Consider the following 25,028-nt stretch of genomic DNA (forward strand, 5'->3'; position numbering starts at 1 on the left):
ACTTTGTCATATCAGAGCAATCATTTATTGTTAATGGTTGAGATAACTATGTGAAGCTTGTCAAATTACTTATGCTTTTGTGATTAAATTTCTCTCTTCCCAAAGATGGAGCTCCTACATATTCATAGTATTATATTATTCCTCTCTCTTTCAAAGTTTGGGCAGGAGAAATGGAGTTCTTGTGGCTGCCGCAAACAACTGTATCTTGCATCATTTTGAAGGTCATAAACTGGAATCTCATAGAATTTTCTGATTGTAAAATTGGGAAGAAAATTCTGATAAGATTTTTTTTTTTTAAATGTAAGAACAAGTTCACTTACTCCAAGGCAGAGAATTAATGTGATGTTAGCCACTGAGCATCAGATGAGGAAATGGAGGACTGAGGCTTCTGCAAACACCCCTTGCTGCTGCCAGAAGCTAGTTTTGCAGAAACAAGCCAAAACTGTATTTTAGCTACTGCAGAAGGAGTATCTGGCTGCAGGGCAGCACTGTGAAAACCTGCACAGCCCCAGGGCTGGAAGCGGAGATGGTCAACAAAGACTTTTCTAAGACTAACGGACTACAGAGTGAAGCATTTCCCACAGTTGCTGAGAAAAGAAAGGGAATGTCTTTTAAAAGGACTACCGTAATGCACAGTTCTCTGTGGCTCTGGAGTGAAATACTTCTCAGATGGCTGCACCGGTTCTTCCAGATGTGTGAGCAATTTTTAGTTACGATGAGATTTTGCTAGCAGGCTGAGAGCACCATATGAGTGTGGACAGTTTCACTCCAAATGGGTTCCATTTTTATTCTTTTACAGAGAGTGGTTTTCAGGAAATACCTGCAGATTTTACGCTGCAGAAAGATGTCCTACAAGACACCTCAAAGGGATTTTTGACCCATCCTTCCAATGTGAAAGGGTGTTACGGAGCACTACTAAGGAGGCTAAATAAGTGTCCTGGGTGCTATGAGCTAGTGTTTTTTCACACAGGACAACCACAGCTTTTAAATTTTTTTTTGCAAAAATAGGCTTTTGCTTCTTTTTACTGGTGGAGACAGGGCAAATATTCTACAGTAATGGAGAACCAGGATGCTTTAGGGAGGCCTCCTGCCATGGGCAGGGGGCTTTGGGGAGACTTGCTAGGGAAGCCTCGGTGCAGGGGACCACACCAAGGTTGCTGAATGCCCAGAAGCTCACAGCACCCATGCCAGTCGGGGAATGCTCGTTAAACCCACTTGCTGAGGCCTATCTTGCTCTCCTTGTCTCTCCCCATATATTGGTACAGGTGCTAATTTGGCCCTAGGAACACAGACTCCTAGTCATACTTACAGACCTCACCTACAAGGAGATTTTCAGTTCAATGAGTATCCCAGAAAATACCTCATGTCAAATACATCTTCCTGCCTGTAAGAGTGGGTGTGTCCACTTCCTGCCTGGATGGCAAAACACTCCAATGATGGGATAAAGATTAACTAAAAGTGAAAGTTATTGGGCTTTCTCTAACACCTCCTCTTCTTTTTTTTTTTTTTTTTTTTTTTTTTCTTTCACCAGTTGCTCTTAGGCTCCAGAACCCCTCTTTGAGATGGAAATTTACTGTACTTCTCTCCTGGCAGTTTGGTCTGTTTGGTAATTGGAGTCTTCTTGTTTGGTGAGCTGTTCCCATGGTTCCCACGTTGCACTCGTTCTTGCTTTCGTATTTTCTGTTCCCTTATTATTTTCCTAATAACTGCTTCTCAGGCTTCTCTCTTCCTTTAATATTTTTGTGTGTGTTTGGCTGGGCTTCTCCACATTCTTGGTATGGCATACGACGTGCCATCACTGGAACAAGACATCACAGCTTTTCAGCTGCTGGGTGTGGGGTTGCTCCTCCAGAAGCTTTTGCTGTTGCCTGTTCCAGCTCTCTCCAGGAGAGGTTTTCACCCTGCCTTATGGTGGGTCTCTGCTATAGCAGTGACTTTCTAAAATGGATGATACCTGGTCTTGTAAACAATTGCAAGTATCTTGGCTTCAGTGAGACACCTTTCCCAGTTGGAGCCGCTGGAGCCTTGTGGTCTGGAGCCTCTACTCTGTCTTGTGGTTCACTGAGGCTCTCTTCTGTTTCTCACTCCTGGCTGGATATATTCCACTGTTTGCTTTAACTAAGCATCTTAAGGAATCTCACTAGTCTATACGGTCATTTGTGGCTTGGCATTTTTGTCAGTCCTGACTCTATTGTCCCATTTTTTTTTGTTCTGTGTGCCAGGAGCTCTTAAGATTGGTCCCCTACATCCACAGCATCTCTGCTTTCCTCTCTCAGCCTCTTCCCCTCACAGCCTTTTGTGTGTTGGTCTTGTTAGACAGAAAAATCCTCTCCACTCTGAATTCTTCACAATGTGAATTTATATTAATTATCTCTTTAGTTTGCTAGTAGAAAATTAGAAGAGATAGGATTAATCTAAAAAGTAATCAACTGTGCTCTTCAAAGGCTTTTCCAGATTTTTGACATATTCAAAACTGGAGAACGCTGCTTCTTGCTAGTTCCTTCTATCAGAAGGTAACAGGCATAACTAGAGAGAGAAGGCAGATGCCAGTCTCCTGGCATCTCCTGCAACTCCTTTCACTTCTACAAAGAATAGACACATCTAATGGTTCCAGACCTGGAGTCCCACTTTCTTCAATTTTGGCTGGTTGTTGTCAAAGACATGCTGTAATCCTTTCCATTTCTTGTATTTCTTAACCATATTTGAAATCTTGGTAATTTTCTTTACCCAGAGCAATGTGTTAAATGTTTTTTGGCTGCCACAGAGAGAATTCTAAATAATTTTGCTGAACTAGGTTTCAGCAGTTTTGGTACGTAGCCTAACACCGTATATTGTGGTGTGCAGGAAAAATCAGTTCTCCAAAGGGAACTCAATAGCAGTGTGGATCTTCTGCCAAAAAATCCTAATTCTGGGGCTGTACCAGGAAACTTGTGTGGGTCCTGTCCTGCTCCTACTCAAGTTAAAGGTAGAGCTCCTACTGACTGTAGTGGGGTAAGGCTCAGGCTCCAACACTCAGTCCTCACATTCCCATTTCACACATTTTCCTTCAAATTCTTATTCATTTTTTTTCCTTTATTTTTAAGCTTTGGCAATATACTAACCATGGCCCTCTCCTGTACATTTTCTGGAAGAATCACAGATAGGAACCACTTTCCTTGCCTCTTACCCGGTTTAAGAGCAGCTCCTGTTCTGTGCCCCAAAGCACAGCTGGAACTCAGCAGCTGTAATCTGGAGTGACAGATGAGCAAGTCAGATCATGAAAGGGGGAAAAAAAAACTGCTGGAAAAGGTGAAAACAAACAGAAGAGCTTGTAATCATGTCAGAAAGGCAAGAAGTCCTATCTTAAAAGAATTAATTTTGTATTTTGGTAATCCCTGGGTTTACTTGGAGAGATAACAGAAATCAGAGAGAGGCTGTGGTTAAGCAGGAGATAGCAGACATGGAAAAATGGGATTTCAGGACACTTACCACAAGAAATTAAACTCCAGGATCACTGTGTTGCAATGAGTGCTAACACATCTGGAGCTTGACCATGTCTTTTGGTGTGTGTAAGTATACAGACTGCTATATATAGTTCTGGAAAGAAACACATGTAATCTGATAGCTTTAAACATAGTAGGTTTTGCTTATTAGGGCATAAGAACACTTGGAAGAAGCAAATGTAAGAATAAAACTGATACTGATTTTTGCCATGGAGCTTAGAAGAGATTCGGAGCTGATCTAAAACAGCAGGTGATGGGCAGCAAGCTGGGGACTGATGGACTGTTTCCAACAGTGCCACACACTTGCTGTCTGACATCAGGGAAGTAACCTCATTTCCTCATGCTTTTTCCTTTGCTTTCTTCACCTGCATTAGATGGTGCTAATTTCTTCTGTTAGGTGCTTCAGCAGGTCTGAAGGGTGATAATATCGAAGGAAAGCAACCAAGCTGCAGCATAACACTAGTCATTTCTCAAAAAAAAAAAAAATTTCAAGAGTTGCCAAGCGGAGTCACAGGGACAGGAACAAGGAGCATCCCTTGCACGTTCCCAACCCATTTGTGGACGGGTGGCTCAAAGACGTGTGAGCCGTGTACGGCAGGGAAATGCGAAGGGTGCAGGTAAATCCTTTCCCTGGCCCCTGCCTCCCCACAGCCTGGCCGGCCCCATGGGCTCCTTACATGAGAACAGCCAAGGACCCTGCCCAAATAGCCTAAAGACTGGGCTCAAACCACAGCAGGGGCTGTAACATGGCCCTAAGGAGCAAAGTGTCAAACAGGAGAAGTGTCCTACCTTGTAAACTTGATTTTGTAGTTTTGAATACAAAAAAAAACCTGAACAACCAATGCTAATTTTAAAACTGTAAACTGTTTTAAGTCACTGCATAATCAGCAAAGCTTTTTCAATACCCTGTATGTGCAGCTGGCAAGAATTTCAAGTTATGCCTTCTTCAGTGCAAACGCTGCTGGAAAGGGAGATCTCAGCACCCAATGTCCCCAGCCCATCTCATACAGGTTGGCTCCTGTACTTGTCGATGTGCCCTGAAATGAGGGCAGGATTCTCTCCATAACAGCCCTAATGCTGCTGCTAAAGGGTTAAGAAATCAACTGTCTACTGCATACAAGACATCTTATTTAAGGGATTGACAGATTTCATGGAATGGCATCACTGTTCTAAATCCTATCTGTAATATACACATTTTAGTTCATCTTAATAAACAAAAACTAAATGAAATATAACACTGCAGTTGTTGGAAGCCATTCAAGTGTGGTTTAAAACAGAAATGCTGACAAAGATGTTATTGCAGCAGTGTCAGATACCTCCCTGGGCAGGCACCGTGTTCTCTTCAGTGAACAAATACATTTTCACGTTTTGCTGTCACTCTGTTTAATGCAAGGTACATAGACAGGAAGGCAAAATGCCAGCTTTTACCTTCATCTTTCAAAAAGTGAAGTAAATAGGAAATCCCACGGCAGCCAGTGAGACTATATAGATTCTGAATGATTCAAGGTATTGAAAATGAATTTGTGTGTGAAATTAAACACTAATACACTCTGGTGTGTTACCTGAGAATATTTTTTCCCCTATAACTTTGACTTCTGTTATCCCGAAGAAAATTCACCAGTCTAGGTTTGCTATTGGTTCCCTCACAATTCCCCCCCACGTCCCCCCTTTTTTCTGCCTGTTCTGAGCTGCCTGGATCACCCAGAAAAGTCCTTTATCAGCTGAGTGGAGCATCCTCAGTGATAACAATATAAAACCCTTGTTTTGTACAACCTTTCTTTGTGCCTTACCACTTCTCTTGTTTTCTGCTGTTTGGGAATGTTTGGTTTTATTTCATGTCACCTTTCTCTATCTTACCTGCAACCTGAAGGTCTTTGCTGCGGGTCTGATGTGAAATCTTTGTTCTTGTAACGCCCAGCAAGAGCCAAATACCACAATCCTAACTCACATCAAATTTCTGCTTAGCTCAATGGAAGTTTTGCCTAAGTAAGGCTGCAGGATTTGAGCGCGGGTTTGCTGGACAGAGTGTGTTGCAAGGGCTGGGATCGTTTAACTCTGCCTTGTTTGTTTTGAGAGACGGGTTGCATAAAGATGTCTTATGGGATAAAGTGATAATAGACTACATTACTGGGACAAGGTAAGGAAACTGGAAATTAAAGCTAAAAAGACCTTTGCCTCTTTAGAAAGAAGACAGTGAAGGGTGTCGTATTTCTTTTGGCATTGTAATGCTACCAAATTACATCTGCTCTTCAAACATTTTCCAGAGGGAGGATTGCTCGACCCCACTCCAATTATACTGGAGCTGCAAGCCCTCCAGCACGCTCAGCTTTTTCTCTTCACACCATTTCAGCATCTCCCTTCCCCGCTACCTCTGTCCCCACGCGTTAATTTAACTCGCCACTTCCTGCCGAGCCTGAAGCCCGGGGGGAACCGAAGCCGCTCCTCTCCCTTCGGATGCGCTAAACGGCATCACCTGGCCGCGGCCGTCCCGTCCCGCGGCGCTGCGAGCCGGACCGGGCGCACCTGGAGCCGCCCCACGGCTCTCGCCCTCCCTTCCCGGCCCCGCCGGTGCTGGGACGGACGGACGGACGGGCGGCTCGGGACTGGGGTCCCGCCCCGGGGGGAGCTGAGCGGGGCAGCGCGCATCGTGCGCGGCCCACCCCGGGGCCGTGTTTGCTGATGTAATCGCCAGGCAGCCAGCGCTGAAATTTAACACCGAGGCAGGCAAGCACGGCGGAGAGGGCTGCCGGTGCCGGGGCAGGCGGCTGCAACGCGGCTCCGCCGCTGGACTCCGTGGGTAGGCGCGGGGCTCCTCCACCCCCTCCGCCTTTCCCCACCCGCGGGCCGCCCTCGGGCTTGCGCGGAGCTCGGCGGAGACCTCGGGGCTGGCGGGGTTTCATGGAGAGGAGCTGACCCTGCGGCGGCGCGGCGCTCGGCTCCGGCTTTCCCTCGGCTCTCCGCTGCCCGGGCAAATGCATACAAATGCATTTGGGAGCCGAGAGGACAAGGCGAGGACGCATCTCCCCCGCGGCACAAACGTAAGCAGGAGCTGGGCAGGCGTCACGGCGGGGACGGGGGATGCGGGCTGCCCCTCCGCTCCCGGGAGCAGCGGACGGCGACCCGGGTGGGCTGTCCCCCACTCCCCCGGCTCCAGCCGTCACTCCCCGAGGTGGCGGGTGTCCCCTGGAGAACGGCGGGAGCCGCGGGGTGCCGGCTCCCCGGACGGAACCTGCCTGTGCGTCTCTCCTCTCTGTACGCCACTGCCCCCGCGTCCCCCCCTTGCCTCCCCTCTCGCTCTTCGGGGTGCCCCCGTCCCGTCCAGCCCACGGCGCGGCGGGCAGCCTGGCTGTGGGGAGCCCGGCCCGGGGAACGTCACGCGGGTGTGTGGCCCCCCCCGGGAGCGGGAACAGCTGGGCCTGAGACCCTGGACCCCCCCGCGGGACACAGCGTGACTCTGAACCCGCGCGCGGCCCGGCTCTCGTCCTCCCCGTTGGTACCCGGCCATCAAACCGCAGTGAGCACACAAAACCCACAGAGCCCGCGTTTGAGCGCGGGGGCTGCGCTTCTCCCAGCGGAGGCGGCCGGGGGTGGTGGGGGGGGGGGGGGGGCGGTGCCCGGGTTTACAAGCCGCTGCGAAGGGCTGAGGTGTTCCCGGTGCATCACCTCTCCTCTACAGTTTGCCTGAAAGCAGCCTGGGCAAGACGGTTGTGAGGATATTGTGGAGGTCACCGGGACGCGTCTCCTTTCGTAAAGTGCCTGTTTTATTCCGGATGCGGCTTAAATTAAATTTACCGGGAGCTCCGGGTGGGACGGAGGAGGATTTGTCCGGTGCTGCGGCTCGGGCTGTGCTGCCGGAGCGTGCCCGCCGTGGGACCTGGCTGTGCTCGAGTGCTCGTGGGCAGATACTCTGAAGCTGGCTTTCCCGGGAGATCGGTGTTTGACGGCTAAGTCTCTGGGATTTCTTCAGGAATCCTCTGAGTGCAATTTAAAAAAGGGATTTATTTGATGTCTGTAAAAGGATGTTGCTGATAAAGAAACATAAACTGAATTATAGTAAAGTAGTGCAGTAGCAGAGATGCAGTTTACCCAAGTTCAAAATTGGAGCAAGCTTCAGAGGATAGATCTATATACTTCTATTTTGTTTAGCTAATTTACTTGACTAGCAACCTGGTTGCTTGCCTCTGTAAAGAAACCTGATCCTTTTGCGAGGAATTCTAGTTACCTTAGCGTATATCAAACCAGTCAATCCCTTGCAGCCTAGGCCACCTTTTTGTGGAAATGCCATTAGGTCAGACCTGCTGCCTGTATAGGGGTGTCTCTGCAGTTTAAATAAATAAAACTCCTACAGCTGCATGACCCCTAAACCTCTCACCAAATTTGTTGATGGAATATTTAATTTTAAAACATGACCAGTCTTGTGTTACCCTTGTCTCTTGTGAGTGCTGAATTGTAGAATGTTTGAGGAGTGATCTACAAACCCTAAGAGAACAGAGTATTTCACAGGAGCGGGAGCTGTTGCCTTAATACAGAGGAAAACACTTAGCATATGCTATCTCGGCAAAATCAGGGACGTACTCACAAAACGGTTCTAAAATCACATCTTTTTCATTAGTTTTTCTCCTTCCAGAAATATTAATAGGGTTGACTGTTCTTCTGGACATGGTAGTTTCTCATCTTAAGGCAAATGCTGCCAGAGAGTGGCTGGGTCACCAGGCAGGGATTTTCCTTTCTCTGAAGCATGGCACTGTTGTAAGGCTGCTCTTAGGCCACTGTTCCTCCAGAAGAAAGAGCAGTACGTCTTCTGCTCCTCTCTCACCTTAGCTTGTGTGCCTCCCTTTTCCCTTTCTTTCAAATTGTGAACCCAGGGCAAAGGATTCCAGAGTTCTCCCCTTGCTGGTTAAGTGCACGGTGGCATCTGTGCCCAAAGGGCATGTGACCGTCACCCAGGAGAGGCTGTGGGGGCTGTTGTGTCCCCTCAAGCCACATTGATAGTAAGTTGCTTAAAACTTGGAGGCAGCACTGGTCCTGCTGGCTAATCTCATTGTAGCAGCGAAGGAAGATATCTTTTCAGATCCCGAAAGATAAGGTTTTGAACAGCTTGGGGCCTTTGAGAAGCCCAGGGCATCTCTATCCACAAGGCATTATCACCTTTCCCAAAGCCACCCTCAGTTTTGATGGACACAAGCAGGGCTTTTCTCCTCCACAGTGCTCAGAGATCTAATGAAGCTGTGCATCTAGGGCAGGTGCTGGCATTGAAACCATCGTAACTGTTGAGTGCATGGTTGAATGCTACCCTCAGGTTTTCTGCATCTGCGGCACTTACACTGGGAACAGGTTTTCCTGCCTTCTCTAGCAGTCAACTAGTTGTATTTCTTCCTTTAAATCTGAGGTTTAGGAAAGTATCCTGAAATGAAGAGACTACTGTTACCCTGCATGGCTGTGTACTGACCAAACCCAAGCTCTGTACGCTGCTGGGTACGCATCAGAGGGTGGAATCTTGCATCGTTGCTTGCCACAACTTGCTTTGAAGCTTATCAATTTCATCATCCGTCCGTCATCCCTAATGGGAAAAAAATAAACATGGATAGTCGCTGTCCGCTCATAGGAAAAGACAAACAACCACAAGATGTCAAAGATCATCAGAAAGATAAGCTCTATTTTAGGTGGTAGGATAGCTCAACCACATTTGATAGTCTCTTTCTCCAAACAATTATATAGTTGTCCTCAGCTTGTGCTTGCATGTAAAACAGGAGAGAGGATGAAAAGGTTGGAGGAGGGGAGGAAGCTCAAGAGATACCTAGACTCTAGGGCAGGATATAGCCAAAGGGGTATTGGGGCAGCTTCATGTGTGATGTTAAATGGGGAAAACCAGGCAGCATTCAAGTCAGCTGGAGCCTTCCCTACCACATGCTTTTGCGTTTTTTCTATTGTTGTGCCTCAACAGGGCAACTCTCCCCAAGAGCTATGGTCTCAGCTGAGGGATGTGGTCCAGATCTCTGCATGCTGCTTGTGTTGTTCCTTGCTGCTTGCGTTGTTCCTTGCTGCTTGCGTTGTTCCTTGCTGCTATGGCAGATGATGGATCAAGCCACGTATGTGTTACACAGCAGGGAGCCTGGTGCCTTAGTGGCACTGCTCAGCTGAGAACTGGCTGCTCTGCAGCTTTTAATGCAAAGAGTAGTGTGATCTGGATCTTGAGGAGAGGGTTTGCATGAGTATATTCTCTCAGAAAGACAGAATTTCATTTTTTTTCATCTTCAAGGAAGGAAGAAGGCCTCCCTTGTACAGTTTCACTTTAGGTTGCACATGGTTTCATTTACAGTAAGTTCTACTTGTGGAAAAAAGGTAGAAGGAAGATGAACTTTTCCCATGCATCAGAGGACCTCCGGCCCTCTGGTCATCTCTGGTCCCTCTTTTCTCTCTTCACTGATCGCTCATCTGTTCTTGACATTAGCTGGAGAGCACTATGTGAGCCAGACATTTGTCTTTATCTTGCGTTAAATGTTTCTATATATCCAGTTACATCTGTGTAATTTACAGCCCTGGGAGCATTTTGGAATTTCTTGCCTTCCTACAACATTTGCTGGGAGGTGACGGAGGCAGATACCTGACACGCAGCTTGTCGCTGGCTGACATGGCAGAAGAGGTTAAGAGGAGTCAACTTTGCGTTTTGAACTCTGGGGTTCTTTGGGCATCCTGACTTTGGAGTTAACCAGAATGTCTTATGCTATTTTTAATTGCAAATCCATTTTGTGCCCATGGAAGTCAAATAAATAAATAAATAGTTGTCCTGAGTTTTGTCTGATACAGTGCAATGCATGGACTTTCTCCTGAACATGGCTATCTCCTGTCATTGAGCTTTTCATTTGAGCAAAAGATGATGCATTTTGTGACACAGAAACTATTTACTTGTGAAATAACACCAAAACTTGAATTCTGGTCTTGAGAGCTGAAAAAAAGTGTGTCCCCCGTAGCTGACCTGCTGTTTGGAGAACAGTCAGTATTAGGTCCTCTGTAGGAGTGGCAGAACTGCTCCTGTAGACATCTCATGGCTGTAGCAGGAGAAAGCTTGAAGACAGGAATAGCTAGGGACAGCAGTGGTTAAATTAAAAAAACGTGCCCTTACAAGCATGTTGGGATTTGTAAGGCGTAGTTTCCACCTCACTCTACTTCTGTGATCAGAACTAGAACACATTTTTGAATATCCTGTACATTCTATATATCTTCTTCTAAAACCCATGATCTATCTACAGTTCTACAGTGACAGTACCAATGACAAAATATTACTATTATCATGCCTTGCTGTTCCTTAAATTATTCACTTGTTCTGATTGCCAAAACATAAGTTCTCACAATGTGCAAATCCACATGTAGGTGCATAACTGATGGACCTAATTTTGTCCAAGATCCAGCCCACTTATTTGCTTTGAAATCTTTGAGCAAATGTTTTGAAGAATGTTGCAGGATGCTTTTAAAGATATATCATAGCAGGAAAAATATGTTTAGTCTTATTTTATAAAACTTACTTTCCCTGCCTCTGTTTAAATAAGTGCTTTGCTTGAAAATCAGTGTGGCAATTGGTGAATGCAGTCCCGGCTGCCAAGCAGGTGAAGAGGAAGGGACAGCAGAGAGGTTTGCCAGTTGGAGAGTGGGTGGTGGTGGATAGTGCACTTTTAAAATTGTCATTTGAACCAACACACTGGTAAGGAATGGGAATTGGTTTAGTCTATAACGCTTCCTTTCTCCTCCCAGCATTTGCTGCAGGGTTTTTTCCTCATAATGAGACTTAGGGGAAGGCTCAGCCAAGTGTCTTACCAAGGGCTGGGCTTGGGGAAGGGGTGGTTGAGAACAGCCTGCTGCTTGGGCTGGGGGCCCGCAAGAAGCAGCGGCACCAGCTGTGAAGTATGCCCTTCCCCGGAGGGGGCCTTGGTTTGAAAACTGGGGTGAAACCCCACAGTAAAACTGCCTAAGTGGAAGGAGAGCAAGTAATCAAACTCATCCTCTGCTAGACCAATGAATTCTTACTTTTTTTTTTTTTTCCCCACCGCCCCCCCCCCCCCTTCACTGAGCAAAATGATAAAAACAGATTTTTGCTCTGTGATTTTCATGCACTTGGATGTTTCTAGAATATTTGAATTGCAAACCTTGACAGGAATATTAAGATTTTTCACTAAATACTGCTATATATATGTGTATGTGTGTGTATACATACACACATTTATATAAATATTTAAATCTTGGGATGCTTTCTTGTCCTTGTAGCATTACTAATGCTTGGTTTAGGCATGTGTTATCCTCTAAGCTGAAGGCAACCTGGCAGCAAACACTCGGTGGAAGGAACTTGTCTGTCATTGCTGTTTGAACCTCACGTTCCTGTATAAAGTGGCAGGGTTTTCTTTCCTGCACTGTCTTTCTGTGCAAGTTTGACTAATTACCTGGCAAAGTTATATCCCATGAAGTTACAGGTGTTTAGTTGCAACTGTGTTACTTTCAAATACTACTTATTTCAGGTACTCAAGTGCTCTCTGGCATGGTCCAGCAAACACTTTTAGTCAATCTCGTGTTTGATACTGTGAAAAATCAATGAGGCTACGTGTGTTAATGAGCAAGAGGGTTGAGCTGAGGCTTGAGCATGAGTTGAGTAGTTGGTATCAGAACCATATTTCTGATATTTTAGAAATATTTCTTCTTAGAGCTAAATAGATATTGGTTACTATTATTGTTACATACATCTGTTTCTGTGCCTGGATGTCCAACATTAACACGAAATTACACTCTTTTCAGTGATTGAATTCTTTAATAAATGAGAAATATATTTTCTGTTAATCTGATTAATATGATAATTGGGTAAAAACCAGCAGACAGTCTGTTTTTAACCATGGTATAAATGTGTTAGTTATCCAATATCCAACACTTTTCATTTAAAGCAAATTTTGAGCACATAATCTATATCTATATACCTTATGTATGTTAATTGGAATCGGTGAGCCTATGATACTGGTCAGTATTACACTCTTCTATCTGAGCATGAAGTTTTAAGTCAAAATGTGATGGGATTTTTTTTTTTATCTTGTGAAGAATAGTATCTTGTTTGTAACATGACGAAACTTCATAATACAGGAACAAAAGTGTGACACAACACTTGAATTTATGGTAAAGTGATATGATACAATGACAAGACTGATAGCAGATCAAAAGTATCTAATGATCTCCACAGACATTAACTTGTCATTTATTTTAAGGTTTCTTTACAGTAACATTTTTTTTTCTTTCCAGGAAGAAATTTAGTACATAGAAGCATTCATATTTGAAGGCTGCTGAGAGAAAATGTAAACCAGATGCAGTTACTTTATTAATAAAAGCTAGTGTAAAATATATGCACTATATATGAGGGCATACATAATCCTTGATCTTCATGTAAAATGCCTTGTCAGCATCAGTGAAAAGTTGTACAATGTGATGGCTTTGATCCAGGACTTGCTGAAGTCCGTGGTATCCTGCCATTGACTTTGGATGTTGATTCAAGCTTCTGTTTCCTTGAAGTTCTGAAACTGTAGATGTCTTCTCACATGCTCTTTTTTCTTTTTTTTTTTCCCTTTTAGGAAAACTCTCCTTTTTATTGCAATATGTATAGCTGTGGGTGTTGCACAAGTACCCAAACGAGGTGAGAACGCTTTTTTAATAACAGGCTGTTTGTATAATCTGTTACCAGATGAAAAGTGTAAATGGCTGTTGTTACTTGTGACCTTTGGTTCAGTTCCTTAATGGTGACTTAAAGAAAATACCAGCTACGGCATAATGAGAGCAAAAGTTTAAAGTAACCAGTTTGGAAAAGATGACCTTTTGAAAATTACTCAGATTTTCTGTCTATGAAATAGCTTACATATTTAAGCAAGCTCTTCATAAAAGAGAAGCCTTGTATAGTGAAAAGGCTTTGATTGTGTCTTCACTGCAAGTGGGTGTCCTTGGGGGTGGCGGGCTATGACTGAGTTACCTTTGCACTTAGGGCTCTGCGAGCAAACCACTGTGTATAATAAAGGCTTAGTCTAGGCTGGCATCATTAAAGCAAAAAGTGAAGTTGTCTATTCATTTGATTTTGCATTCAAAAATGCAGATGTTAGTGAGGAAATAGTTGTCTTGTTTTTAGTTTCTTTTTTAATCTGCCAGCTGTTATAACTGCACCGTATGTGCAGCTTGCACTAGAGACTGCTGTGGGAATATTATCATCCCAAAATGGCAGAGGTAACGTGCCACTCGTCATTTCTTCTCTGCCAGGAGAGTGGCAGCAGCAGTTCTCTGCTGTGTTCCTTCATGTACAGGTGAGGGAAGGAATAGGTCGTCCTTGGCTGGTGAGTGGGTTAACTGCAAATACTCAGCTGAATACAAACAGCTGGCTTGCACAGTGGAGACAAGGCTCGTTCCTGATACTGTTTGGCTGGAGCACTGTGAGATGTCTCAGCAGCCTCCCACCATTATTCTCGCCAATGCCTTTTTCCTTCTCATCATTCCCTGCAACTGGCGAAGCTTGGTTTTTTCCTCAGTTGTGATGTTTTGATTTCCCCTGTTCTTTTTGTAGTTTTGCCTTCCACTAGTTGCTCTTTGTTTGCCTGCTAAGATTGGTTGTTGATTTTTCACATTCAGCTCAATGGGGGACATATGCTTTTGTGATGATGGGATTTTCCCAGATTTTTCTATTAGCTGAGCCAAGTTCTCATCAGAGGAGGGACGGCACCCATAGACGTGTGTGGCCTGCCCTGCTCCAGGCCTGCAGGGATGGAAAGGGAAGAGGCTGTTTTAGGGAGGCAGTTTGCATTTTCCCAGTGTAGTGGGAGCAGGTGAGGGATGCCAGAGACAGGTGTGCAGCGATGGTTTGATTTCTTTCCATCCCTCCAGCCCACCCTCCTCCTCTGCAGAGAAATAAACAATTTGTCTCAGTTCTCATGTGCCTCAGCCTGAGAATTGCTTTTCTAATGAGACTTCAGGCAAGGACTGTGAAGGGTCCAGGACCGGAGGGCAGCAGGGGCATGGGGGAGTGGGTGCAGTGTGAGGCTTGTTTTACTCTTGGCTGAGAGTACCTCTGTGCACAAAGAATTGCAGAAATGGGGTAATGCCACTTTCTGCCCGTGGGTGAATCTGGTCCTTCACGAGCTTTATTTGCACAGTGTGTAAACAAGGTTGTAAAAAGCAGTTCAGAGAACTGCAGACTGAGGAAATCTCCCCGAAAAAAAAGCAGCTCAAGTGTATGCTGCAGTCTCAGTCTGTAACCTGCGGAGCTAGCCTTGTTCCGTTTGCAGTGCTTAGAGTTTGGCCAGGAACAGAACTGTCTGCCCATTAGGAATATGTTAACACTTAAGTTGTTGTTAAAACTTTCTTGGCAGTTGTATTTTGGGGGGGAAAAAAAAGAGTATTCTGCCAAATATGAAGATGCTAGCTGGAGTAATTGACATTCCTGCCCTCCTGGGCTGAGGGGGCAGCCTGTGCATGCTTTACCTGAGAAGCTGTGCCCTCTTCATTTTGGTAGGCTGCTGTAAATTGTGTTCAGTGAAATACATGTAAAGATACAGCCTTAGCCTTTAGAAACAGTACTTTGAGTGTGGCTCAAGGACATACAGAATCAATGTATCTGGTTGGCTTTCCTATGGTAGTCTCGGCCTCGTGTCTGGGAGAGCATTGGTTGCAGCCAGGTATCTTAATTTCCCCAACTGCACATGCAGCATCACCTAGGAAATGGGTGACCAAATGAGTTAATTACTCTCAGTTCTGGTGGAGCTGACTGATGAATGACCCTTGTCTTTCCCTTACCCATACTGGTAAAAGGAAAGTGAGTGATGTATACCCCGGGATTGCTGAAATGGAGAGAGCGCCCCAAATGTCCTGCCTTCAAAGTAGTCACAAGTATGGAGGAATGTGGAAAATGAACAAGAAGGATTGAACACCATAGGGGTGTAGAACAATCAAATAGCCAAATCCCCTCATCCCTTCCCAATTCCTTTTTGCGAATTTTTTTTTTTTTTTTTTTTTTTTTTTTGTGCCACGAGGCAGTTGGAAGATTTTTTTTGCCAAAGCCCATGTTAGGTTTTCCTTCCCCTCATGTTGCAGTAAGGTTGTGAATTTTTCAAGTCCTCCCTGGAGGTGGAAGGAAAGCGCTTGACACCAAAAACCCAAAACAACTTTTCCTTCAAGAAGATGAGCCGTTACAATTTGGAGGTTGAGTGAAGAGTAAGTGAAGACAGATGCTGTGCAGACATGAGTAAACAAAGAAAACTGACTACTGATAGGTAAAGAAAATAGTGGTTGTCATGCTGGGAGGAAGAGTTGAGAGGGTTGCCTGCTCCCAAAACCCTGTGTACTGCCAAGAGCTTCTGAAAACCTTAAAATAAAATAAAAATACATGTTGGACCAGAAATAGAACGACTGGCCAAAAAAGTTTGGAGCAGCTTTTTGGCTTGACGGTGAGTTAACAGGCAGCAAGTCAGCGAGGAATAATTAGTTGATACTTAATCTTTTGCTGTCATTTTTCACACAGCATTCTCAGGACCTGTCATTGTTCACGGAAATCTGTTTGCAGGATGTGGAGAATATGTCTTATTTCTCCTCATGCTCTCAGATGATTTTCCTTTTCTTAATATCTTTTAAACAATGTGCTGTTTTCAAATCAGAACTGCCAAAATTTTGGCACTTTTGCTTGCAGTTTTCGATTTAGAGCAATCCTTTTTGACTGTCATTTTTAAATTGATTGTTTTAAGCCAGTTTAAGCTTTTTGTTTTATACTTCAATTCATAATGCTTTGGACAGGTCAATGTGCATTGTTATGTTTAAATACATGTATGTATATGTAATTACAAATATTTTAAAATACAAGCACTTGCCAAATATTTAAGGTTAGGATGTGATATTTAGACACAACCTTAGGTTAAATTATTAGCTGTTCTCCTCTGTGCAGTCAGCTGGCCCAGCCTGTGCACGGAAGTACTGCAGCGATGTCTCCAGCCTTGGAGTGTTATTTGCATAAATAAGACCTTTGCGTTGCCCGGAGCTCAGGACCCATGTTTCCTCCTCGCTTTCACAAGGGCAACACCAGTACAGCTTTCTCCTCCGTAACTACATGCAGACCACACAGGACTGGGGTCCTGGGAAAGTGTGGTGGTTCATTAGCAGATTGCGTTGTGCTTCGAAGCTCTGCTATAACCTGACCTCTATTATCAGTTTGACAGATAAAAATACAGCCATAGTAAATTAATTACTCTGAGGCAAAACATCTTGAGAAACTGGCGTACGCATGACTTTCTGCAAAGATATGCTTTCCCCATACCTCTGTCTGTGCTGGCTACCTGCCAGGATAATTTTGGCATGTCTGTGAGTATCAAACACGACTAGAAACACTGCAAGGTGTGCAATTAATTTTCAAGATGTACAGTGCATTCAGGTTGATGCTTTTGGTTCCAATTTATAAACCACTCTCAAGGAAATCTCAGGCTCTTTTCATAACTTACCACTGAAACTAAGCCAACATCTGTCTGTTCTTAAAGTCTGCTATGAACATATTCAGTAAACAGAGAAAGGGAAGACTGGGAAAGGAGAACTTTTTTTTCCACTAAAGGGGTGAACATTCATTTGTTTCAGTTGCTCTTTTCTGTTAAAACAGCAGAGAGTTCTTAATTTTTCTTGGTTACTTAAAACTTTTGTTATGCCATTTGATAGCTTTATTCACTTAATATAAGCACAACAAGCATAGCAGAAGTGCCTTCAGCTAAATGCTATGGCAAGTGCCAGTCTCTTCCTGGTTAGGCTTATTAGATCAGTAGTTAGATACTGCAAGTCTTTTTTAATATAGGCAGTTCACTGAAGTTCAGGTCCAGTCAGTTGTTCCAGTCTGTGGAAAACAGATGTTATTGTATGCTTCTGTGCAATACTGTGTATGAAAACTGCCATGTTCAGTTTCCTCTTGTGCAGAAAATCAGAAAATTTAGGTTAGAGGGACCTTGAACTCATCTGGTCCTACCTCCTGCTGAGACCGAGGTCAATGCTGAAGTTAGTTCAGGTTGTTGGCTCCTGTCCAGTTGGGCTTTGAAAATCTCCAAGAATGGAGATTACACAATGTCTCTCGCCCCCTGGCCCAGCACTTAACCACTTTTGTGGTGAGAATGTTTTTTCTTTGTACGGAGATAGAATTTCTTGTGTTGCAGCTTGTGCCTATTACTCCTCAGCTTTTTTTTGTGTGTTTTTGCTCTAAACCCTATCCAGATAATGGACAATTGCAGTTAGATTCCCCCAGAGCTTCCCATCTCCAGGCCAAGCAAATGTAGTTCCTTTAGCCTTTTCTCGTGTTATGTCTTTTAACCTTCTTGTCTCTTATTTCCATGATTGCATTTTGTCTCAGTCTCTGCAGTATTTCTGTGGCATCTTTCACAAACACTCGGACAAGCAGTTTTACCAATCAGTGCTGTAAGTGCTGTCTTATTTTGCGACCCTACAGGAATGCTGCTGAGGACATGCAGTTTAGCTCCTATTCAAACCTTTCTACTGTTTCTATTTCAGCTGCATCATAAGGGATCTAACGGTGTCTTTATATTCATGCTAACTGAAGAAGGTGTTTATACCCACCAACTCCAACACGCCTAAATCTGATTTAGGCAGTACCAAATGAATTTGGTCGTCTTTGACCATTGATTTACCCTTTAGAAGGAAAGTGGCTTTGATTTCTTATCCCAGGTCAGATAGAATTTCAGTTTATCAGGAGGCTAGATAGTTATGTTTCTACCCATAAGGTGAAGATATTTAGCCAGGTAAATGATGGAGATACTGTAAGGTCCAGGAAGCACAAAGCTCACATTATATAAGACACTAGAGAATCCAACAGTGAACAGACCACTGCCCATTCCACTTTGTAGGAGGATGTCCTATCCAGACTTCTGTATGCCAAAGCCAAATCTGTAGGACATAAATTGGTAGGACAGCTGGTTTCTCTGTCTCCTTAACATCCACTGCTGTCTCCTGCTGTGGAGTCCACTCTTAATTCAGTATCTTGTCTGGGTAGCTGCAGCCTTGCATTTGCTGGGAGGACAGATGAACCAGAAGATGGGAGTACTGCCCCTTGGGTCCTGACATTTCTCCTCTTGCATTGCTCCTCACCGCTTCTGCAGAGTTAATCTCATCCCTGGCCCTAAGAAGTAAACTGTGTGGAGGGAAAGGAGGCGGCAGTGCACTCTGTTGCATCTCCCCTGGGAAATATCTTTGTTTTCTTTTAGCCTGACTAACTTCGGTACAGATACATACAATCAAGGGTGATCCCACGGGGAAAACAATTCCCTTTAAAGCCAGCCTTGTAATGGCACAGGACGTTGCTTGGCAGGAGGAAGGCTCTCTGGTGAAGCACAGCAGTTCTTCCCAGGTACCAGCTGAAACACCTCTGCAGCACATAGTAGCTCCTCAGCAAGGCTTACCTTTGTGGTTTGCTTTGAGCCAGTGGCTATCTTCTGATGCTGCACTGAGGTGTCACTGTGTTATAAATAGCTTGTCCTTTCTTAAAAATAAGGCAACCCTCTCCCCAGATGCTTTCATTTAAACTTTTCTGATGAAGAGGAAAAGCATGGTTTTATTGCAGAAGGTTTTTGCAGATGAAAAACTTTAAAAAAAAAACCAAAAAAAACCAAAAAAAAAAAAAACAAAAAACCCAAAAACCCCAAACAAACAAAAAAAAAAACCCAAAACCAAACCTATATGCTCAAAGAGTAGGCAGCATTAGCCAAATAAATAAGGAACTGACAAAGTGTGTTCATTGACTACTGTGAAAAAGCTGAAAACAGCAAATGGGGATTTTTCAGTTTCATAAATGAACTAACCTACAGTGGGCATTATGTGGACCTTTCTATGTGTTTCCTTTTTTAAAAAAGATGAAAATTTTGTTCTGGCTTTAATTATTTGTTTGATTTATTTGAAAGATTGGTGTGCCTTATGCTAGGGCTTTGCTGGCCTTGCTGTGTGCAGTATATATGCTCTGGCAAGTACAGATTTGTTAAGATGTTATACGTACATTTGTTTATATGGATCTGAATTTATGAGCTCGTAAATGAAATCAACAGTATGCCTTTATTTTATTTTTTTTTACAGCAATAGATGTTCTTCATCAACTAGGCCTTGTGAAAGATGTTCAACAGCCCTCAGAGACGACAGCGCCCTCAACATCATCTCTGTTACCTCAGGGCGTTCGTCTAACCGTAGCAGGAGTTGTACTAACTAGTGATGCGCTTATCGAGTCCCCCATCACTCAAGTCATACCATCCAAGCTAGGGCATCCATTCACCATATTAGTTGGGCTGTACTCTTACAGAGTAAATAATGCTTTCCTTTTCAGTATTAGGAACAAAAGTAGACTGCAGTTTGGTGTCCAGTTGCTACCGAGAAAGGTAGTGGTGTACACTGGAGGGAAGCAGTCCATATACTTTGATTATAGTGTTCATAATGAACAATGGCATTCATTTGCCATTGACATTAGAGACAAGACTGTCTCGCTATTCGCTGAGTGCGGAAAGAAGTACTATAGCAAGGAAATACTTTCTGAAGTGGAGACATTTGATTTGGATGGTTTATTTACCCTGGGAAGGATGAACTCTCACTCTGTCGGCTTTGAAGGAGTTATATGTCAGCTAGATATTATTCCCTCTGCAGAAGCCTCTGCAAACTATTGTAAATATGTGAAACAGCAGTGTCGCCAGGCTGAAACGTATCGATCTCTGCGAGGAGCTCCGCGTGAGTCAGATGGGCTGGATGTTTTTTCAAAGATAATAATTGATGAGCAAAATCAGTCAGAAGGCATATCAGCTTATAGAAGGGAAGAAACATCAAACATTCCTGTTACCAGTGTTGCTCAGATTCACTTTCTATCCAAATCAAGAAATGTCTATCTTGAATCAAGAAATGTCTCTGCATTGGAGTTTACAGAGGCCAAACCTCTGTTGCTGGAAGCTTGGCCTGAAACAGAACTCCAGGAGAACGTCAATCTGCCTCTTCCTCAGCAGGAGACGAGTGAAAAAAGAAACATCACTAAAACCTCCACAGGATCATATCCAAATACTTTAGATAATACCACAGAAGATGCAGGCAGAAAAAGTGAGCCTTCTCTGATCTCCACTGTAAAACAGAGTAAAACTAAAAGCAAGGGAATGGACAAAGTAAAACAGCATTTAGAGAAACCAAGCAAAAAGCAGCAAATCTTCAACACAACCTGGTACAGTTTGCCTGCTGACCTCTCTCTGGATAATCAACTCAGTCCAGGGCAGGAAGGTGCATTTGATGCTGATGACACTTACCACATGGAAAACAGTTATGACATTGGTATTGATAATTATGCTTATGACTATGAAGATCTTGACAAAATGTTTGAAATGGGAAGTGTCAGAGGTCCAAAGGGGGAAACTGGACCTCCTGTAAGTCATGTTTACTACTCCTTTTACTATAATGCAGCAACATATATTTAACAGAGTCTTTGAAAGAAACCTTGCAAAGCATGCCAAAGCTGTGACTGCAACTTCTTCTGGCTGTACTGTACAAATGTTTGTCTGCCTTAAGTATGTCTCTTTCCTGCATGTAATTTTGGTGTAAGTGTTGTATATTTTTATCTATTGGCAGGATACAAAGACATTCAAGACACTCACATTCTGGTGAAGTGGTAGGGAAACCAGACTTCTTTAAAGTTAGAAGTGCAGCTGGATGTTTTTAACTGCTAATTATGGAGACTGCTCACTTAATAAAATGACAAAATAAAATCATACAGTACACAAATGCAGACACTGATCCATGAAAAGAACAATGAGGCTGTTTGGAAGACTAACATAGTTCTCTCAGTTGAGCAATGCTATCAACATTCATCGTTGTAGAAAGAGTCCAGTTGCAGAATCTAGATTGCTAAAACCATTTCTAGCTCAAGGCTACAGAGTCATGCAAACCTGCATGTAAAATGACTTCTAGAACAGTCTTACAAGATTTTCTTGGCATTTTTTTTCAGTTTGCAGGGTAAGCGATCCCTGAAAGAATTGCAAACGTGCAGTAGTGCTTTTAACAGAAACCTGTTTGTCCTTTCTTATTGTGTGCGCAAGGCTCATCAACTTTTTAATACATAAAAAGCGGAACAATATATATCAAGCTACAGACAAGAAAGAACAGCAGTTCCTGCCTGGAATAGTGCTTGTTTGAGTTTTTGGTTAAAATTTTTAAACTGTAGCGTGGAATAGATAATTCCACTTGCTCTTCTTTTCTTTTTTTTTTTTTTAATTTATTTATTTATTTTTTATTTGTGTGGTTATTGCTGGACAACAATTCGGTATGTGTTAAGCAGCTCCTAATATATATTTGAATGTGCCCATATATTCAGTGTGTGTATTCTTTCAGCACTGAAATGTTTTTTGTTAAGGTAGTCAGCAGTTAAAATTGTACTCTAAACAGGATTCAGATGCAAAGGAATTGTTACACAATTGAAAAATGTGTTAACAAGTAATTCATGTTAGTCCAGGGGTGCTCTTGCCTAATCTTCTCTGAATGTGAAGTCAGTCTCCCTTTCTCTTTTTGTCCCTTACCATAGTATTTATGGGGACATATCACTAAGTATGTAGCTGTCATCAATATGAGGTTAACTTCTGTTTTTGGAACTTAGGATGTTTCATAACTGCTAATGGAAGCTTTTCATTTTAGCACATAGCTTGTATGTTGTGATTTCAGTCAGATACAGCCAAGAAAGTTAAATTTTAATTTTTTTTAATGTTGCGGAGAAACGGCTGCTGATAATGCTGTCAGTTGTTCACATTCCTAAATAACTCCAAGCAAATGCTCCGGGTTTTTTTCTAGACACAGACAAAAGAGGATAGCTGATTTGGAGAGTTTGAAGATGTCTATATTACCATTTTCTATGCCTCAGACTGGGGACACAGAAGCTTGTCTCATCTAGGAGGGCAGTTAGAGCAGACCTTGCGTTTGGTGTGGTCTGTAGCAATGAATATGGTGCATTTGTGCTGAAGTGTTTTGCTGCGTCAGGATTTAAGTAATATGGCCAAGTTTTTAGAGATCTGTGACAGAGCTGGGAAGTTAATCTAGACCTTTGTGGGCATCTAGTTTGGCTGAAGGGGCCAGCAGCATCAGCTGAAACAGAGACAGAGTTAAAGCATTGTGCTGCCAGAACGGTTGATGCCAAAAGGAGAAGAGGCCTCCGCATGGTCTTTCCATACAGGCTTTTGTGAAGAACTTGCTCTGTGGAGGTTGCATGGCACAGTACCTGCCCCTGTTGTTGGCCTCAGACTTTAAGAGGTGGTCTTGGCTTGCTTCCTCAGTCTAGTACACCTATGTTGAGAAGACTGGAGATAATTCAGCTTTTATCTATATGGCTCTAACACTTTAATATGTAAGTACCCACAGAGTCTTTATCAGTGGAGAGCCTAAAAAGTAGCACTGAGGAACTTGCAAAGTTCCCTTGCAGCAAAAAAATCCTGATAAGGCATGAAACACACCCCCACAAACCCCTCTTCTTTTTTTTTTTTTTTTATATACTTCTTTCATTATGTTGTGGTTGGTTTGAACCTTCTTTCAAGATTTCAACACAGAAATAATGTTCGTTCTATTGGAGTTGACAGGCAAGAACTGGCTTTTGTGGTTCTTAAACTCCTCAGCTTCATTTTAGCTTTTAATCATCTACCAGAACTGATTCTTGCCTTGTATAATTAGGCCCCTTGTATTCTATGATCCCACAGCTGTGGCATTCACCTCACCACTGCAAAACACAACTCCAAAATTCAGGCTTTCATCTATGGATAGCATATGGAAAAGGGCACCTATTTCTTCAAAACTATTAAGAGCCTGATTAAAATTCTAGCAGCTGCAATGACCAAAATCCCCTACAAAAATATAAGGTGAATTTGAAGTGGAACAGTGTGGTCTCCTGAACCACTAGTTAAGAGGGAAAGCCGCTCTATTCCTCTAATGAGCTGTTCCTGTTTGTGTTGCAGAGGGTGTTGGCACTGTATAAAGATTTAAAAAAAAAAAAAAAAAAAAGGTCTGGTGTGTATTTTTAACTGTTTAACTTTCAAACTGATATTCTTCATTGCACAGTTCTAAAGCAGCTTGCAGTAACGTGATACGTAGTCCCACACTGGTCAGAGGGGCTGATGTGAGCTGAAGAGCTGACTTAGGTTAGTTGCTGGTAGGTAATCCTGTCTGCACAGGATTTGGCTTCCTCTGAAAAATGAGCTAGGAATTAATTTTCTCTATTGGAAAAGCCTTCTGGATTATGAAGACACTCAGGAGGAGAAATAGAAGACCAAGAGGTGGTGTTCCTTTGGTTATCTAGTTGATAAGGAGGAGCAGTCTGGAGATATTTCCAGGAGGAGCTGGAAATGCAAGCCCTGCATTAGGCAGAATTGAGTCCTGGATGAGATGCTCTTATTCCAACCAAGATGTGTGAGGGTGAGAACCATGAAAGAGGGCAGTTCAGAGATCCTGAATGTGGTGCTAAATAAACAGCAGTAAGGGTAGCGTCAGCAGAGATTTCACCCTTAGCTTATTTCTCAGTTGAACAAACTGGCTTGCTGAGGCTCTCCCTAGCCAGAGGGGATATACTGGGGCAGTTAATCACTTTCATGCATTTTAGCTCTGCAGGTAACCCTCACATTTCCCTACCCAGGCTGAGAAATCTATCTCAGTATCTGCTGATTCAGATAACAACTTAAGATTCTTGCTGGTTTACTTTTAGTAGCAAAAAGAGATTAGTCTTAAATATTTAAACATTTCTTTTAATTCAACTGAAACTGATGCAGTTTCCCTATCTTCTGCACAACAGTATTGAAAAGCTTTAATCCATAACCCAAAGCCATGTGCAGTCCTCTGATGTTGATGACCTTGCTTTGGCTGTTGGAGGAATTCTTGACAGAGAAAGGGAAAGACTTCCACAGCTGTAAAGAAAGGAGGTTAATCATAGACAAGTGGCTGCTTGCGCTAGGGCATTTGGAAAGACTGTGGGGTTTTTTTTACTTTTTACAGTGAAATGCAAATGAAGCAAGAAGAAAAAGTAAGTGGTGATTTATGTAGTAGGATCCTTGTTGCTCAATAATTAAATTAATATCTTTATGAAGTAGTATACTTTAATAAGGTAGACAAAGCATGCAAGGAGTAGGTAGAAGAATTCTGAGTGACAGAATTGGAATTCCAGGTGGTCTAAAACTGGTGAGATAAAACTTAGTGCAATAGTACAGAAATTAAATGTACAAATAGAGGATGGGGGGTGATTGGTTAGGCAGTCAGAGGAGAGTGATAGAGTGATATTATAGCGCAATAGAGAATAAATGCATCTCATCACTGTGATGCTTGATACGTTACCAGGAGTGGTGAGAATCAGAGACAGGCTATTTTTCTACTGGCTTAGGTATGCTGAGGCTGCAGTTTGGCTGAGTGTCCTCAGTTTCGAATGATGAGCTTTAAAAGGATGTAGATAGACTGCAAGGATTGGAGATGGTTGCAGTAACAGTGGCACAGTTATAGAAAATATGATTCTGAGCAAAGGTTAAAAAA

At 43.2% G+C, this 25,028-nt stretch overlaps 1 protein-coding gene across 1 annotated transcript in view; it reads left to right on the forward strand.

Annotated features, from left to right (window-relative positions):
• The first annotated feature begins 6,464 nt into the window (after positions 1 to 6,464).
• Positions 6,465 to 25,028, forward strand: part of COL24A1 (collagen type XXIV alpha 1 chain) — a 143,341-nt gene continuing 124,777 nt past the window's right edge. The window contains exons 1-3 of the mRNA XM_086754112.1: positions 6,465 to 6,520; positions 13,082 to 13,143; positions 19,590 to 20,905. Of these exons, the coding sequence (XP_086610238.1) occupies positions 6,465 to 6,520; positions 13,082 to 13,143; positions 19,590 to 20,905 (1,434 nt within the window). The remainder of the gene's footprint in view (positions 6,521 to 13,081; positions 13,144 to 19,589; positions 20,906 to 25,028) is intronic.

Source organism: Chlamydotis macqueenii, chromosome 8, assembly GCF_036417535.1.
Source record: "Chlamydotis macqueenii isolate bChlMac1 chromosome 8, bChlMac1.mat, whole genome shotgun sequence".
Classification (NCBI taxonomy): Eukaryota; Metazoa; Chordata; class Aves; order Otidiformes; family Otididae; genus Chlamydotis; species Chlamydotis macqueenii.